The sequence below is a fragment of the Fistularia commersonii genome, chromosome 7 (genome assembly GCF_037954325.1).
Source record: "Fistularia commersonii isolate RoL2024-O1a breed Wild chromosome 7, RoL_Fcom_v1.0, whole genome shotgun sequence".
Taxonomy (NCBI): domain Eukaryota; kingdom Metazoa; phylum Chordata; class Actinopteri; order Syngnathiformes; family Fistulariidae; genus Fistularia; species Fistularia commersonii.
In genome coordinates, this window is record NC_141290.1 from 16,985,908 (window position 1) to 17,001,545 (window position 15,638).

General features: G+C 42.1%; 1 protein-coding gene across 4 annotated transcripts in view; it reads left to right on the forward strand.

The window, feature by feature from the left end:
- flnba (filamin B a) overlaps positions 1–15,638 on the forward strand; it is a 67,050-nt gene that overhangs the window by 35,813 nt on the left and 15,599 nt on the right. For 2 of the 4 annotated variants that reach the window (XM_086150110.1, XM_086150113.1), the window contains 18 exons: positions 4,105–4,228; positions 6,219–6,379; positions 6,620–6,710; positions 6,804–6,958; positions 7,351–7,468; positions 7,568–7,647; positions 7,742–7,927; positions 8,188–8,502; positions 9,185–9,293; positions 9,875–10,075; positions 10,172–10,345; positions 10,551–10,713; positions 11,129–11,289; positions 11,866–12,157; positions 12,575–12,728; positions 12,804–12,993; positions 13,064–13,311; positions 14,412–14,495. In XM_086150110.1, coding sequence (XP_086006236.1) covers positions 4,105–4,228; positions 6,219–6,379; positions 6,620–6,710; positions 6,804–6,958; positions 7,351–7,468; positions 7,568–7,647; positions 7,742–7,927; positions 8,188–8,502; positions 9,185–9,293; positions 9,875–10,075; positions 10,172–10,345; positions 10,551–10,713; positions 11,129–11,289; positions 11,866–12,157; positions 12,575–12,728; positions 12,804–12,993; positions 13,064–13,311; positions 14,412–14,495 — 3,006 coding nt within the window. The remainder of the gene's footprint in view (positions 1–4,104; positions 4,229–6,218; positions 6,380–6,619; positions 6,711–6,803; positions 6,959–7,350; positions 7,469–7,567; positions 7,648–7,741; positions 7,928–8,187; positions 8,503–9,184; positions 9,294–9,874; positions 10,076–10,171; positions 10,346–10,550; positions 10,714–11,128; positions 11,290–11,865; positions 12,158–12,574; positions 12,729–12,803; positions 12,994–13,063; positions 13,312–14,411; positions 14,496–15,638) is intronic. The other 2 variants (XM_086150111.1, XM_086150114.1) reach the window with 1 other exon arrangement.

A 15,638-nucleotide genomic window follows, 5' to 3' on the forward strand; every position in this document is an offset into this window, starting at 1 on the left:
GTTTGGGTTTTTTTTTTTCTAATATCTTAAGTCTGTGCTTGTGTAACCTTTTCTCTGCTGGAACCTTTGTCCTTTCTAACTAATGGAGCGCACTAATCCTTATTGAAGTGTCCTTTTGTGCTTTTGTGTCTGTTTTTTTTTTTTTAATGAACACATGTACTAATGAACAATTTCATGCACTGTAATGACTGAACATGCACTGTAACTTGACCAGAACCTAACTACTCTGAACCTCTGATATGAAATCTTTTTACAGTATTTTTTAAATGTAATTTTATCTTACCAAATTGACCAGATATTTTTGAGAGACTGCTTCCATCCACTTCAGTGCCAAGAAACTTAACACATTTTACTCTCAGGTAGCGCAGAGTGCTGCATTTTGTAACACACATTCATAAGTTTGCTTTAGATTTAGTGTAAATGAATTATTCTGGTCAGTCAACAATCCATGGGGTTCAGAGAAGTGACGTTTTGCTGTCTGCTTTTATTTCTCTATTTATTTTAGTAGATTTTGGGGGATTTTCTTTTAAATTAATCCAGTTTTACACAGAATTTTTATTCGTTTATTTTTCTAATGAATGTCTGAATGTTATTAATGGCCAGACCTGCTGTAAACCTTGAAACCAAATATCATCCTTTAATATCAACCAAGTCAGGAAATTTTAGCCTTTTTTTTTGTATACAAATTGTCTAAACTCTGTAATCAACTTCGTAAACGTTTGTCTGGTCAATAAGTGTTTGACCTCCCTGTGATTTTTCAAATTGTTCTACTTATAAATCATGAGGTTTCTAAAATTTCATCCTTGGTGAATTTCTACTATGAGACAGAATCTTCCAAAAAAAAAAAAAAATGGAAATCACATTGTATAATTTTTATTTGACTGTAATTTACAAAAAAAAAAAAATCTTCCAATGTGATTTCCGATTTTTTTTTTTTTTTTTTTTTTTTTTTTTTTAATTCTGTCTCTCACAGTGGAAATGGACCAATGATGAAATTTCAGACACCTCCATGAATTATAGATAGGACAACTTGCAAAATCACAGGGTGATCAAACACTTATTGACCTGACTGTGTATATTTGCATTTATAGTGTCCTTACATTTTGAGTTACTGTGCTTTTGTAAGCAGTATTGGCTTGATGGCGCTGGTTCAAGTTGTTTCGAGATTCTTTTTCTTTATTTTTGTCTGCAATGCCCAAATGGGCCCAGTGGTTCACAAAGACTTGACGCCCTGTGTCCTGAAGACACCAAACAGTATGATTGTTACAAGTTGCTTCACTTCGTTGAAACTTGATCGAAACCGACAGAGCTAAAACGACCCATTTGAGTGTTTTTTAAGTATTTTTGCTGGTTCAGACATTTCCGCTGGTTGAGGGAAGCTGGCAGTCTCTGTAAACTCCCCTCCCAGATCCAGAGCTGACATCATGGTGATGAATCAGCAGGCATTTTGCGAGCTGCTGCCTGCAATGGCCTGGCAGTGATTACACCCCTCTGCCCCGCTCATGTGGATAAAACACACGGCTTTAAAACAGTCACACCCATCTGTCAGCAGGGAGGGACCATGCAGCAACAACACCTTTTTTAGTTAGATTTTTTTTTTTTGTATTTATTCAGGGAGCGCTTCACACAAGGCCCTGACCCCGCTGGCACATGAACCCTTGGAGGGGATGAGGGGCAAGTTCTGCTTCTGTTCTATTCCACCCACAAGCTCGCTCCACCCCGCTGTAACATTTAGGCTCTGGGTGCAAATGTAAAAGCAGATAAAATAACCCTGTCCAAGTCGTGACTAAGTCACCTCTGCGACACAAAATAAAACTGTGCTCTGTGATGGCAGCTTCTTCCAAAGCTGAATTGGAAAGTTAAGTGTTTTGGAGGAACTTTTACGCATTTTGTCCCATTCACCTGCTTTAGTTCTTCTCTCTGAAACAAATGGATAATTTAGTGTCCACTTCCTGAAGACCTTGTGTGACTACATGCTCACTAGATATTGGTGATATTTCAAAAATTGATGTGCGGTGAAACAACTTCAGATGAAGTTGCAATGCCCTTTTTGTTTGCCATTGTCTGTTTGTTTGAGGTACTAAGAAAAACATTTCAACTGCTTTGTTGTGAACAACTTTAAATTCAGTCAAATAGGCAGAGGAGGTAGAAAAAAAAATAGTAATAAAAAAAAAAAAAAGAAAAAATCTGAAACCGCCCCCCCCCCCTTTTTTTTTTTCTTCTGGCTCTTCGTTTCTGCTCCTGATGGCCTGGTTAGCATCCGTATGGCAGTCATCAGTTGGTAAACGCAATAGAGTGCAAACAATCTGCAATGGCAGGGTGTGAAAGCACTATATAGTACAGTAGGTGGAGACCATTTATCATTTAGTTCTGTGAAGTGGCTGGCAAAGTACTCGTGCCCAGGATAGGTTTGTGTTTCGTCTGCAAAAGCGACTGCCAATCCTCAGACCTGGTTGAACAACAGGTTCATTTCAGTCCGGAGCAACTCTCGACTCCAGGTATACACTGAAGATATCGAACCATCACTGCATTGGGGAACCGTTATCATCGAAGTGCTCCCAACAAATACAATTACTGTAATTTCCTGAATGACATGATCTCTCACTCCCCCACTGCTCTGCTCAGATGGCCCTAAGGGTTTTTTTTTTTTTTTTTTTAATTTCTAAACTTTCTAAGGAAATGTGGAATAAGGTTTATAGAGAAGGCCATGGCAAAGCACTTTGGTTTATAGACGTACACTGCTGGTTTATTACTAATAATGCAGAGGCCTGGTGTGTTTTCAAACAGAATTTTTTTAAAAGGATAAATATAAGGGGTAATTTTGAAGCAAATACTAAAATGAAGTTTTTAATTCCTGAATAAATCTGTACAGTCAAATTTAGTGAAGAAATCAATTTCCAATGTTTATAATAATTAACGAATGATTTCACATCCGTAACAATGATGTCGACTGGAACTCTAGCTTCAGCTGTATTATATTTTACCTCTTTTAAATTCAGCCAAAGTGGAAAATGAACTGGTTTCAAAATAAATTCTCACTTGTCATTTAAATTTATTACTGTGTTGTTTGGATCGTTTGTTCATGGGCTGGTTGATTTGTATTTTTTCTGTATGCGGTATTTACTATTTTTATACAAGTAACTGGATTTCAAGTGTTGATTTTGTATTACCATTGTACTTAGAAGTAAGCATTTTGTGAGTCTGGATAATTTTCTGAAAAGAACAGGGATACTGTCAAAACAACTTCAGAGAAATTGATAATCAAAATGATTAAATTGAAAAATGGAATATGGCTCTTAGGTTACTCCTTTCAAATGCCAGGACAAGACAGTTGAATGAAACCAAATGTCCATCATAAAAGAGAAATGTTCTGCAGCTGTGTATCTGTAAGTATTATTTTTGCACCTTGGCCACAAACCAGAACAAAACATTACAATTTAGATTTAAAAGTGAAGCCTCTGCTGGTAATCAGGCTGCCAATGTGGATGTTTTTTTTTGTTTTTTTTAAATTTTGTATTGGTATTTGTGCCTGTTTGTCATGTGATGCGTCTGTTTTGAGTTTCACAAACGGAGTCATTCTTTCTTTATTACTATAATTTCTGTAATATCTTACAAGATTTGTGTCGAAAACTCTGCTTGTGATAATGCACTTTCGATAAGCACATCCAACTCTGGCACACACTATCAGCTCTTACAGTTTCACTACAAAATATTCAGACTATAATAACAAAAACTGCTGAACCGCTGTCATCTCAGGCCACGGTTGTTAACCACTTCTTTGCCACTGTGGACTTTATCCTCCCGTGTTCATGCCATCCATCTGTTCCAGCAGCCTATGAGAAGACTTTTGTTCTTCCTGTATCACATTTACTGTTTTATCACCATATTCACTTTAAGTAATGCTGCTCCCTCCCACTTTTGCACACCTGTAGTGCCCAACTACACTCTGCCAAAGGTGTGAGCGAACATGATGTCTTTTTAATTTTTCTAGCCTTTTGTTTTTATACTTTTGACCCCCCTCCCTCCCCCAGTTACCTGGTTATTGATCCTATATCCTGTTTCTTTTAACATTTTATTTTTCCCATTCCTTGTGGTGGCTTGTAGGTGAATGTGGGTAAAGGAAGCCACCCAGACATGGTGAGGGTGTTCGGACCCGGTGTGGAGAGAACGGGGTTGAAAGCCAACGAGCCGACACATTTCACTGTGGACTGCTCTGGAGCAGGAGACGGTATGGCACGCCCACACACACACACACACACACACACACATCCGGTAGGACAGAGTTGTAATTAAAACCGTAACTGATGGTTTTCATTTGTCGGGACTGACGTCTGTACACGACGACACAAACACCCAGTTTTGTCACAAAAAAAAAAAAAAAAAAAAAAGCTGCTTGGTTTGTCTTAGTGATGATCTCAAGGTGGAAATTTACTACTTACTTTCCTAAGTGCATAGATGTACCAGCACAAACAAAGTACAGCAATACCATCTCAACACAATTTTGAAGGAATGAAACCATGATTTAATGTATTATGGCCAACATTTACTGTCAGAAAAGGGGGATTTATTCTATTTTTTTTGTTTGAATTCAGTGTTTTCCCATGACTGAAGCTGTGATTCCAGAATACTCTGCTCTGTTATGGTCAAGGGTGGACAAATTTGTGAGAAACATAGACTCGACAACCCCGCTGACATTCTGGCTAGTCGCTCTCTTATCTAAACTCCAGCCACATGAGTAGAAATCTTTTACTGCGGCTCAGCTTGGTGAATGAATAACCAAACAAAAGCTGTTAAGCCTGCTTGTTGTCTGAATAAAAATGGACAAAAGCCTTTCTCCTACTCTGTTAATGTTGTCAAGGGATGTATTTCAAACCAAACCGCAATGGTTTCCAATGCTGCACCGGCAGACTAATTCCTTACAACTAACCGTGCTGCGACAGAAAAATGAGTTGTGACATTAGAAGAATAGGGGTTGAAATTTTTTAGCAGAACGTCACAAGGAAAATTCAAGTCCCAGTCCATTCATCCTGTGGGTTGTGGCTAATAATGCACTCTGGTGCTGTTTATTCTCTTTTTTTATATTTTAATTTTTATCCTTCTCATTGTGTCTGCCGGGAGAGCCCTGCAGAGTTAACTAATTTCTCATAGTGACACGCCAGAGTTCTTGTTTGAAACTGGCTCGGCATTAAGCGGGAGCTGGAACTAATTTGGAAAGAGGTTTCTAGAGGTCGTAAATTGAAGTGAGAAAAATGGTAATCTCCTCATAAGTGGTGTTACAGTCCAGCGTCTATCAAGAGCACTTTCTGCTCTTTACCTCCTGCCGAGGGAACTTCCAGTGTCCAAATTCCTCGGTTTAAAAGAAAAAAACCAAAGCGCTGCAATGTAATAGAAGCGGACAAATCATCCTGGTACCGTGGTAACAGTGCAACATGATATATATCCTGGTTAGTAGAAATTGAGCTTCTGTGAAATTAATTTGTCCACTGTGTTCAAACATTTAAATATTTTAAAACTTACATTTATGATATCATTTATTGAAGCTGTGACTTGTGCATGAAGTCCAAATGGCTACATCATTGGCATAGTTTATTTATAATTTTTTTTTTCAGTTTTAAAATCACAGCCATTTATGCGTGGCTCAGTTAGTTTGTTCTAAGTGATTCCACCAAAAAGGCATTTTTACTCTTTATGATTTATTTTTATTTATTTTATTTTTATTACTTTATGAGTAATTTTTTAGCTTTCAGGTTGTAACAGATGAACTGAGACATGAATCTGGCTCTACTCACAGGTAGCGCTTTTTTTTTTTTTTTTTTTTTTCTTGCATACTGTAAGACCGAGAACAATCTGACCTCTTACAACTGTCTGGCATAGTTTCATCTCTCATTCCTGCAATAATCTGAATTCCTCTGCCGTGATTGACACCGACGGATCTGCTGGGGGGGAGAAAGAGAGAATGTTGTACAGATCGCTTGGCTCACTGTTTACATTAGACAGTGTGATGTGTCTGCGGGGCAGGGTGTTTCTAGTACGTTCATTTATGAAAAGCACCAATCTCTTAATAATCTAGCCACCCCAAACCAGCTAATATCATTGCTTTACACACTCAAACCAGCAGGTAAAACAAAGCAAAACTGAACATCTTTTAATCGAGTGCCCTTACATTTTTAGTGGCTGTGATGCACGGCATTTAATCATCGGTATGTGTGTGTTGTCAGGTGATGTCAGCGTGGGCATCAAGTGTGAGCCCAACATGGTGGATGACAAAGAAGCGGACGTGGACTTTGACATCATCCCTAACGCCAATGACACGTTCACTGTCAAATACGTCCCCCCTGCCGCTGGTGGGCTCACAGTTAAAGTCTTATTCACTGACAAGGTAAAAAAAAAAGCGCATCCGTCAGAGGGCAGTTTTCTAGGTTGGGAGCTGTAAATCCAGAGGACAAGATTCTTTTCCCTCTTAGTCTCAGAATAATTGCCAGAGATCCGATTCTTAGGCTGCACAGCAGCACCACCTTTCGTGTACTTCTCTTTTTTTACCCAACTTGTTTTTCTTTTTCAAATTATTTGATCCTATGGGAAAGCAGATTCTGCTAACTGTAAGCCTGTTTTAATCCAGGAAGTTCCACAAAGTCCTTTCAACATCCAAGTGGATCCTTCCCATGACGCATCGAAGGTCAAGGCAGAGGGTCCTGGACTGGCTCGCACTGGTCAGACATACAGACAGACTCCTAAATGCGCTTTCATAATCCCTTCTCAGGTTTCTGTCAACAGATCGTGATGACTTTTATTCTTTCTTCCAGGTATAGAGAGCGGCAAACCCACTCATTTCACCGTGTTGATGAAAGGAGCCGGTAAAGCACCGCTGGATGTTTCCTTCTCTGCTCCGGTCAAAGACTTCGACATCATTGACAACTACGATTACTCTCAGACTGTCAAATACACACCTGTACAACAGGTACACACTGCCAGTAGGAGACAAGCTGTGTGTCTATAGTGTTAGTTGATGTTCATGTTAAAAATAATTATGCGCGTGAGATGTCAAACCTAAATTTGCTCGCTACGTCAGACAGAACTGCATACCAGAGAACCACCGGCCCTATTAATTGTGCAACTTTGCACTATTAGTAAAATAAAGTTTACTTGCCCTTCTGTGTCCTTACCAAGGACACAGTAGTTGCATTGAATTGATGGCCTTAATAAAACATGTTTTTTTTTATCAGTGATTTAACCATGGCTTTATGTTCAGTGACGATTTCATCTATAATTTATCGAAATGCTGATGTTTGCTCTGCTCTGAGTTATTTTGCTGTCCGGAAGTGCAAAGACGCTCTTGAAATCCATCTGCAGGGGGACATGGAGGTGACGGTGAAATTCGGAGGAGATCCCATCGCAAAGAGCCCTTTTTCGGTCGGAGTGGCCGCCCCTCTGGACCTCAGCAAAGTCACTGTGGAGAATTTGAATGGAAGTACGAAATCAATTTTCTCTTTTTCACAGTCATTGAACCAGTAAGTTTCTTGTTGCTCTTTGAAACCGGTATAACCCCCCCCCCCCCCCCCCCCCCCAGGAGTGGAGGTTGGTCAGGAGCAGCAATTTATGGTGGACACAAAAGGGGCAGGAGGTCAAGGTCGCTTGGAGGTCACGATGGTTAGTGTCAGACATAATGTCTGATTTTTTTTTTCTTTAAATAAAAACGTGGCAGGGATGGCTCATGGGGTTGTATGCTTGTTTGCGGTACTAGCGGAGTCCCACCCAGCGGGCTGTACCATGTAAAGTGGAGCCTCAGCCTAAAAAATCAGATGCCAGTCTGGTTCGCTGCACTCCTGTGGAGGAGGGGCTTCATACTATTAACGTTTCCTATGATGGACACCCCGTCCCCGGGAGCCCCTTCCTGATGGATAGCCAGCTGCCTGCAGATCCCAGCAAGGTAACGTCTAGTCCCAAAGGCCCTGGTGGTGTTAAATGCGTATTTCTTTTAGTCATTTTAATTACTTTTCTTTAACGTTCCAATTATTTCTTTTTAAAAGAAATGTACTTTAACTTTCCCGTCTGTTGTAAACTGGTGATACGCTGAAAAGGTTCTTCTCCGTCATGTAGAAGGGCGCTGAAAGTTCCCATTTGAAACTGAAAGTGTAGCATAACAGCAGCTGCATGCAAATGTAACTTCTCCATTTGTTGTTGTTCCAGGTAAAGGCCTACGGTCCCGGTTTAAAAGGCGGTTTGGTCGGCAACCCAGCGGATTTCACCGTCGACACCAAAGTCGCCGGGACCGGGGCTCTGAGCCTGACGGTGATGGGGAAGACCGAGGCCAAGATCGATTGCTTGGACAAAGGGGACCGGACCTGCTCGGTCTCATACTTGCCTACTGAACCCGGAGAGTATCTGATCAACATCCTCTTCGAGGAGGTCCACATTCCGGGCTCACCTTTCAGGGCCGACATCCAAATGCCCTTCGACCCCTCCAAGGTGGTTGCGTCAGGGCCCGGCCTAAATCGAGCCAAGGTTAGTAACTTGACTTTGGCTATTTGAATCAAACGAAACGGTCACAAAATGCAGTGAGAATGAAACTTAATTGTTTCTTCTTTGTCCAGCGAAAGGCTTCAAGGTCAGGGCTGAGCAAACTATTTGGGTCAGGGGCCGCACTGACTTAAAATTTGACAGATGGGCCGGGTCATCACAAGATACCATACATATTAAAAAAAAAAAACGTATTTGGTAACAGTATATATCAGACTCATCTGATATTTGCTTTAAAGATAAAACCAGCTTGGTTTTGAAGGCTCAAATGGTTGCTTGGATTTCATGCACGAACCGTTTTTTTTTCCCTTGTAGCTTCATGTCCATCGGTATGTGTGTCAAGTAAAGGCTAAATCACAGAGTCAATCTGTGTCATTCAGCTCAGGAAAAGTGTTCTCAAGTAGCTCCAAAAATGAAATAATCTCCTGTTTGAGCTCCAACATTCACTTATCCAATCATTCGCATCAAGTATGAATTTTGTACCAATCTTTGGCAGGCCGCATTAAAAAGGTAAATGGGCCGGATGTGGCCCGCGGGCCGTAGTTTTCCCACCCTGTTCAAGGTGATAGTTGTGCAAGATCCATTGGTTCCAACGAGTCATTTAACCTGGAAACAGTCACTTTTCCCTGAAATCTAAATAAAATGTTGATTCATCTTGTGTCTGAAGGTCGGGGAGCCCTGTAAGCTGAATGTCGATTGTTCTCGTGCTGGATTTGGACACCTCAGCCTGGAGGCTGCGCCGAGCTCCCCCACGAGTCCTACGGGTTCATATTCCGGTACTTCCAACACAGACTGATAAGATTTCCTTCATTTAATTTAAAATATATTTGTTGCAGTTCATTGACTCCTTTTATCTATGAACTCTGAAATAATCTTCAAAGTGGTTTTTCTTTATGTATTTCCAACTCATTTGCACCTACTTAAACTCAGAGATAGTGCTGTGGAGTTCTAAAATACAATTAAGACTCAACCCCATTTTGTACTTTAACATTAATGACTTAATTTCTCTCAGACTTGATTCCCAGTGAACTCCCTGAACCCAAAATGTTATTCTGTTATGCCCCTGTTAATGTGGACTATTTTGTGAAGTGCTGTAATTGTTCTTTTTTTTTTTTTGATTCAGTACACCGCTTGAGAATTTGGCTCGATTCAGATGAGATTCATTTCAGACATGGAAGCCAATCTTGGGCTTGAAATTGTCCTGTCCTGACCGAACCTTAGTGTTAAGACTTATTTCAGCGCAGTTATTGAAGTTGAGAAGTGAAGGAGGAGTTTTCGAGTGTCTAAATTATAAAGATAGATCAGTTTTGTTTTTCTGTTCCATGAACTCAAGGCAAAGGCCGAACCTGTGTTTTAGGTGTAAAAGCTGAGACAAAGGTGGTGAACAACAACGACGGGACCTACACAGTGACCTACATCCCCCTGACCGCTGGGATGTACACTCTGCTCCTCAAATACGGAGGCAAAGTCGTCCCCGGTTTCCCAGCTCAGGTGACGGTGGACCCTGCCGTCGACACCTCCAAGATCAAGGTGTTCGGACCGGGCGTGGCCGGACAAGGTACTGAGACTTTTTGTTTGTTTTTGAGAAATCTTCCTACCATTTTGACTTGAGCGTCTTCCATTAACACGTCATCCTCCCTGCTCTTGACCCAAGGTGTTTTCAGAGAAGCAACAACAACGTTCACAGTGGACGCCCGCCCTTTGACGCGGCGAGGAGGAGACCATGTGACTGCGGAGATCAGGAATCCCTCTGGGGCACAAACGGAGTGCCTCGTGACTGACAAGGGCGACGGGACGTATAGCGTCGAGTACACACCTTTTGAAAAAGGTAAAAGAACCTCTCACGGCTAAGACGCAATTTTTGGGGGGGTTCAGATTGTTTAATTGAAATCAAATCTTGATGCGTAGTATACAAGGACATACAAGGTCACTACATCTGGGCTGTAAACGTTACCCTGTATTTAGATTTCCTCCATCCCCCTGTAACAAATAGATTCTTACTGCGTTGGTTCTCGGTTTGTTCGTATTTTCAGGCGCCCACACCATCGAGGTTCTTTACGATGATGTTGTGATCCCAAAGAGCCCATTCAGGGTTTCTGTGACGGAGGGATGTGATCCCAGCAGGGTCGTGGCTACTGGTCCAGGGCTGCTGCAAGGCCTGACGGAGAAGACCAACCACTTTGACATTATTACGAGGTAGCCAGTTTCATCACAACATTCCACTGATTATTTTCCACATAAACAATTTCGGCGGAGGATTTATGTATTTATCCAAAAAAAAAAAAAAAAAAAAACCTCACCAACCCAAGCTTACTATTCTGTATATTTCCTGTGCATCGTGTATTTGCAAGTGTATTTGCAGTCCCTATGTCCTCTATTGTAAGTCGCTTTGGATAAAAGCGTCTGCCAAATGCAATGTAATGGAATGCAATCACATATTTGCATTGACAGCAGTTTTGATGATGTCATTGGTACACCATTTCAGATTCAGTTGCCCTCAAATCCTCAACAGCTTGGTTTTGATAGATTACTTTTTACGTTCGGTTGATGAGAGCCCTTCACAAACTTAATGGAATTGCCACTGAATTTGGCCGCATTGGCTCGTTCACAGAGGGGCAGGTGTCGGTGGTCTCGGCATCACTGTCGAGGGTCCGTCGGAGTCTAAGATGACCTGCAAGGACAACAAAGATGGCAGCTGCGTCATTGAGTACGTCCCCTTCACCCCCGGCCTTTATGACATCAACATCACCTACGGAGGAGATCACATCCCTGGTGAGAAGGATTGTCAAAGTTGTGATGGCTTATTAAAAGTTTTCCCCCAGTGATTCAGCTTAATCTTATTATCTTATTGGCCACTGTTGAAAAGCTGCAGCCTGGTGTCTGACACCTGCCATAAACCGCTCGTGATTTGTGACCCCACCGCACGATGTCCAGACCCAATGATGCCCGAAAAAGGCTTCGGGATGCGGAAAAGGGTTCATCCAAAAAATATTTTACCAAGATTGACTTTTAAAACATTGAAAGGATTTCTGCACAGTACATTTTCCTCTCTTATGACTCCATTCAAACGCTCCTAAATACGGCTCATGAGTCTGACACTTGTTGATTTTTAGATTTTACAACCATGTATTTTAGAGAATACAACTTTGTGTTTAATCAGAGCAAGTGAAGGAAAACTTGATCAGCCACTGCAGTAAAACCCATCTGAAACTATCAGACTTTTTAAATATTGCTATGGGTTGGCAAGAAATCCACTGAAAACCTTATATCCTTCAGATCCTTAACTTCTCAGAGGCTCCAGCGAAGTCATTTAAGGCTTAAAACCCAACTTCTTCTCGCTGTGTGTAGGAAGTCCATTCAAAGTCCCGATGAAGGAGGTGGTGGACCCCGGTAGGGTCAAGGTGTCTGGGCCTGGTCTGGGGTCAAAGGTCAGGGCCAAGATTGCGCAGTCGTTCACAGTGGACTGCAGGAAGGCTGGAGAGGCCCCCCTGGCTGTGTCCGTTCTCACACCCGAAGGTGTAGCAGAGGCCATAAACGTGAAAGACAACGGGGACGGGACCCACACTGTGTCTTACACTCCGTCCGAGGTGGGCCTGTACACCGCAGCCGTCAAGTTCGGGGACGAGGAAGTCCCTAACAGGTAATGCCGCAGAAGAGACACTCTGACGTAAAACCTCAAAACATTAAGACTTTGAATTTAGTTTCTTTGTTTATTGTTGTAAAAGCAGAAGGTGGGTTCGGTCTTGGTGATGTAATATCCAACCACAGCCAGGATTCTGTCAAAAGGTCTGGTGAATGTTGACTGCATAGTGTCTTGAAACTTCTAAGCTCTTTCTCTCCCCCGCTGCTTCTGGATAAACATTTTGTCGTATTCCATCAGTTGCGTGGTCGCAGATGTAGAAACTGCATCCTGCAGCCTGCTGCTTTTGGAAACACCGGGGAGTCTGACATGTTGTTTGGATATTTGGGTATATCAGGACGGGGGGGGAGAATGAATCACCTGAACCGTGTGACGGACAGGTAACCCAAGTCCTTCCTCGTGTCTGTGCTTCTTCAGTCCCTTCAGCTTTCAGGTTCTGCCCACTCACGATGCCAGTAAAGTGCGAGCCAGCGGCCCCGGGCTGATGAGCAACGTCACTGCCAGCTTCCCTGTGGAGTTTAACATTGATGCCAAGGATGCTGGCAAGGGCCAACTGAGCGTGGTCATCACAGTAAGTAACAGTCCTGTGTGTGTGTTTGTGTCTTCGATCACACCCCCACTTTTTACCCTTTATCTTTCACTCTAGGACCAGGATGGGAAACCTAAGCCGTCCAGTGTCCAGGATAACAATAACGGTACATACACGGTGTCTTATATCCCAGACCGTGTGGGCCGTTACACAATTGTCATAAAATACGGAGGAGATCCCATCCCTACCTCGCCCTACTACGTCCGTGCTACTCCGACAGGGGACGCTAGCAAGTGCATTGTCACAGGTCTGTCGCCGTTCAAAATGTCACATTTATTCGAGGATAAGACAAGAATAATAGATAATTGTTTTTGCAGGTTCTGGAGTGGGCCCCACAGTGGCCATTGGTGAAAAGATGGGCCTGCTGGTGAACACCAAAGGTGCTGGGAAGGGGAAGGTTAGCTGCACGGTGGTTCAGCCAGACGGCAGCGAGGTGGAGACGGATGTAAGAGAGAACAGGGATGGCACTTTTGACATTTTCTACACGGCTCAGGCTCCCGGCAACTACACGATATACGTCCGCTTCGGGGGCCAAAACATCCCACACAGTCCATTCAAAGTCAGGGTGAGTGACCGATGCGGAGCGGCTTCTCTCCTGCTGTGTTAAACAGTTTATATGGTTATCACCCCAAATGTTTTTCATACATTTCCACATACATTTCGCTTTATTCCCTCCGTCAGTTTTAAAACCCACGGGCAGAGCTTTCCCCCCCCGCACGTTTCCTTTTATGTGCAAAGTGTTTTTGGTTGTCGGTGGAACCAAGAAACCCGAGAACACATGGATACACTCATCACTGTGCTTCCTTAGAATGACCTCCATCCAACCCCACACCAGCGACCCTCTCTGGTTCTCGGATGCTTTGAGGACAAGGGGAACTGTGGTGGCGATGGGGGAAGGCACGGGTAAAAAAAGAGTTTAGCACAAGATGAACCATCGGTGTCGCAGACATGACCGATAACAGATGTGGCCATTGTTAGTTTCAAAGCCTCATGCTGACTTAGATTTATTCTTTTAGCAATTTGATTTTTGCAGCGAGCCAAACCAAGAAAGCGATTCAGGAAACTTAGGCGTGATGTCAGATCTGATGTGTGTTTACGTTACTATGGTAACACCTACCGAATTGCAGGGTATGACCCAGGAAATTGAACGTTTATCAGCCACTGCCATCGGTCTACACGGCTGCTAGAACTAAACAATGGAGCTATTAAAGAGAAATAAAGTTTTAGCTTTAAATGGTTCCCATTGGAGATAATAGCCGGAGTTTATGTAACAAGTCTGCAGTGACTCACTGCAGGTTCGGTGTGCGCGTGTGTGTGCCTGTGCGTGTGTGTGATGCAGGTATTTTTGGGAGAACAAATTAGAATCCTACATCATCGCAGGGACATTTGGACAAAACGGTGACTTTTTTGGGGTTTAACAGACTCTGAAAGTCTGAAAATTGAGAGATATGCAAACGAAAGCCTTTCCTAATAAATCAATAAATAATGAAATAAAAATAATCTTTGTGAACCGAAGTTCAAGCTTCTCTGGTGGTTTTAAGAGAAGGATGAAAATATAAGTTAAGGGCAGAGTGAAGGCATTAGGCTGTTGAAGGTTCTCACAAAGATAGCTGGACATGTGTGTGTGCACGCTTATTTAGATGTTAACTCCTGTTGTGTCTTCAGGCCACTGATGAGGTACCCATGATGCAAGCGCAGATGTCACCCCAACAACAGGCCGCTCCACCTGGAGCTGGCTTCAAGCCCTGGGTACCAAACTCAACCGTGCACTCCCACACACCGCCACTCAAATACACACAAACCAAGCTCTGAGTGATCTGAGGTGCATGGTGCTCGTGCCTTTGGGGGCGTCTCAAATCAATTTTTAAAATCATTGATAACAACCCGGGTAGAAGGAGGTTGTGATTACAATGTTCATTAGCCCTATACAATCAATATCTTTCATGGGCCTATTTAAATGCTGATTGTTTTCCCCTCTCTGTTTTGTCAAGTTAATAAGTTTTAGTTTTGGTGTAGGTTATTTGCATGGAAAGGCTGGCAATCAGAATCAGGAAAACTTTAGAATTAGAGGAATGATGGGAATCATCGGCTGAAATTCTTCATTTCTCTAAATCATTAACTGATGCAGTTTGATGACGGTTTATGAATGAATGAATAATCACCCGCGACTGCTACCGACTATAGTTTTGGACGGAGACAGCCCAGAAGTTAAAGGGCGGCGCGGAATACCTACAGCAGCAGCAGCATCCTGTGAAGCAGGCACAACAATTATCATTAGCTCTGATATAATTGTCCTATTTTTGTGTACTTTTTTATACAAGTTAGCTGTGCATGCAAGTTCATCTTCATGTCTGAATAATGTACCTGTTATAGAACCATAAAACCCCTGACTGTACGATTAACAATTATATCAAAAAAAAAAAAAATCAAACTTTGTTCTGTTTGATTGCAATCATCGCATTGTAAAAGATTGAAATAGGAAACTGTTAATTGATTTATTTACTTTTTGGGCTGCCAGTTACAAGAATTAAAATAAGCTTTTTTCCACCCTTAGCTATGATTTTAATTTTTTGCATATTGTGAGACGAGTTCATTTTTTGATATGAATAAAAGTTGAAAAGAAAAATCTGTTGTCTAAAAACAGGTAAAAACATGGCATTGCTCCCCATTCAAGTTTGTGTTTTCTTCAAATAAACAATCATTCTCTTTGAAGATGTGGCCTCATGGCATCCTGTGGAATCAGAATAGCAAGGAGTTAAAAAATTCAAATACAGTCTGAAACGCTACTCGTATTTCAAATTTTCAGTGTTTTTAGTGGATTGGTTTATTCTAAAGGCTTGAGTGTGTTGGCCGTGTGCAATCATGAGCCACGTGTTTCTTTCACATTAACAC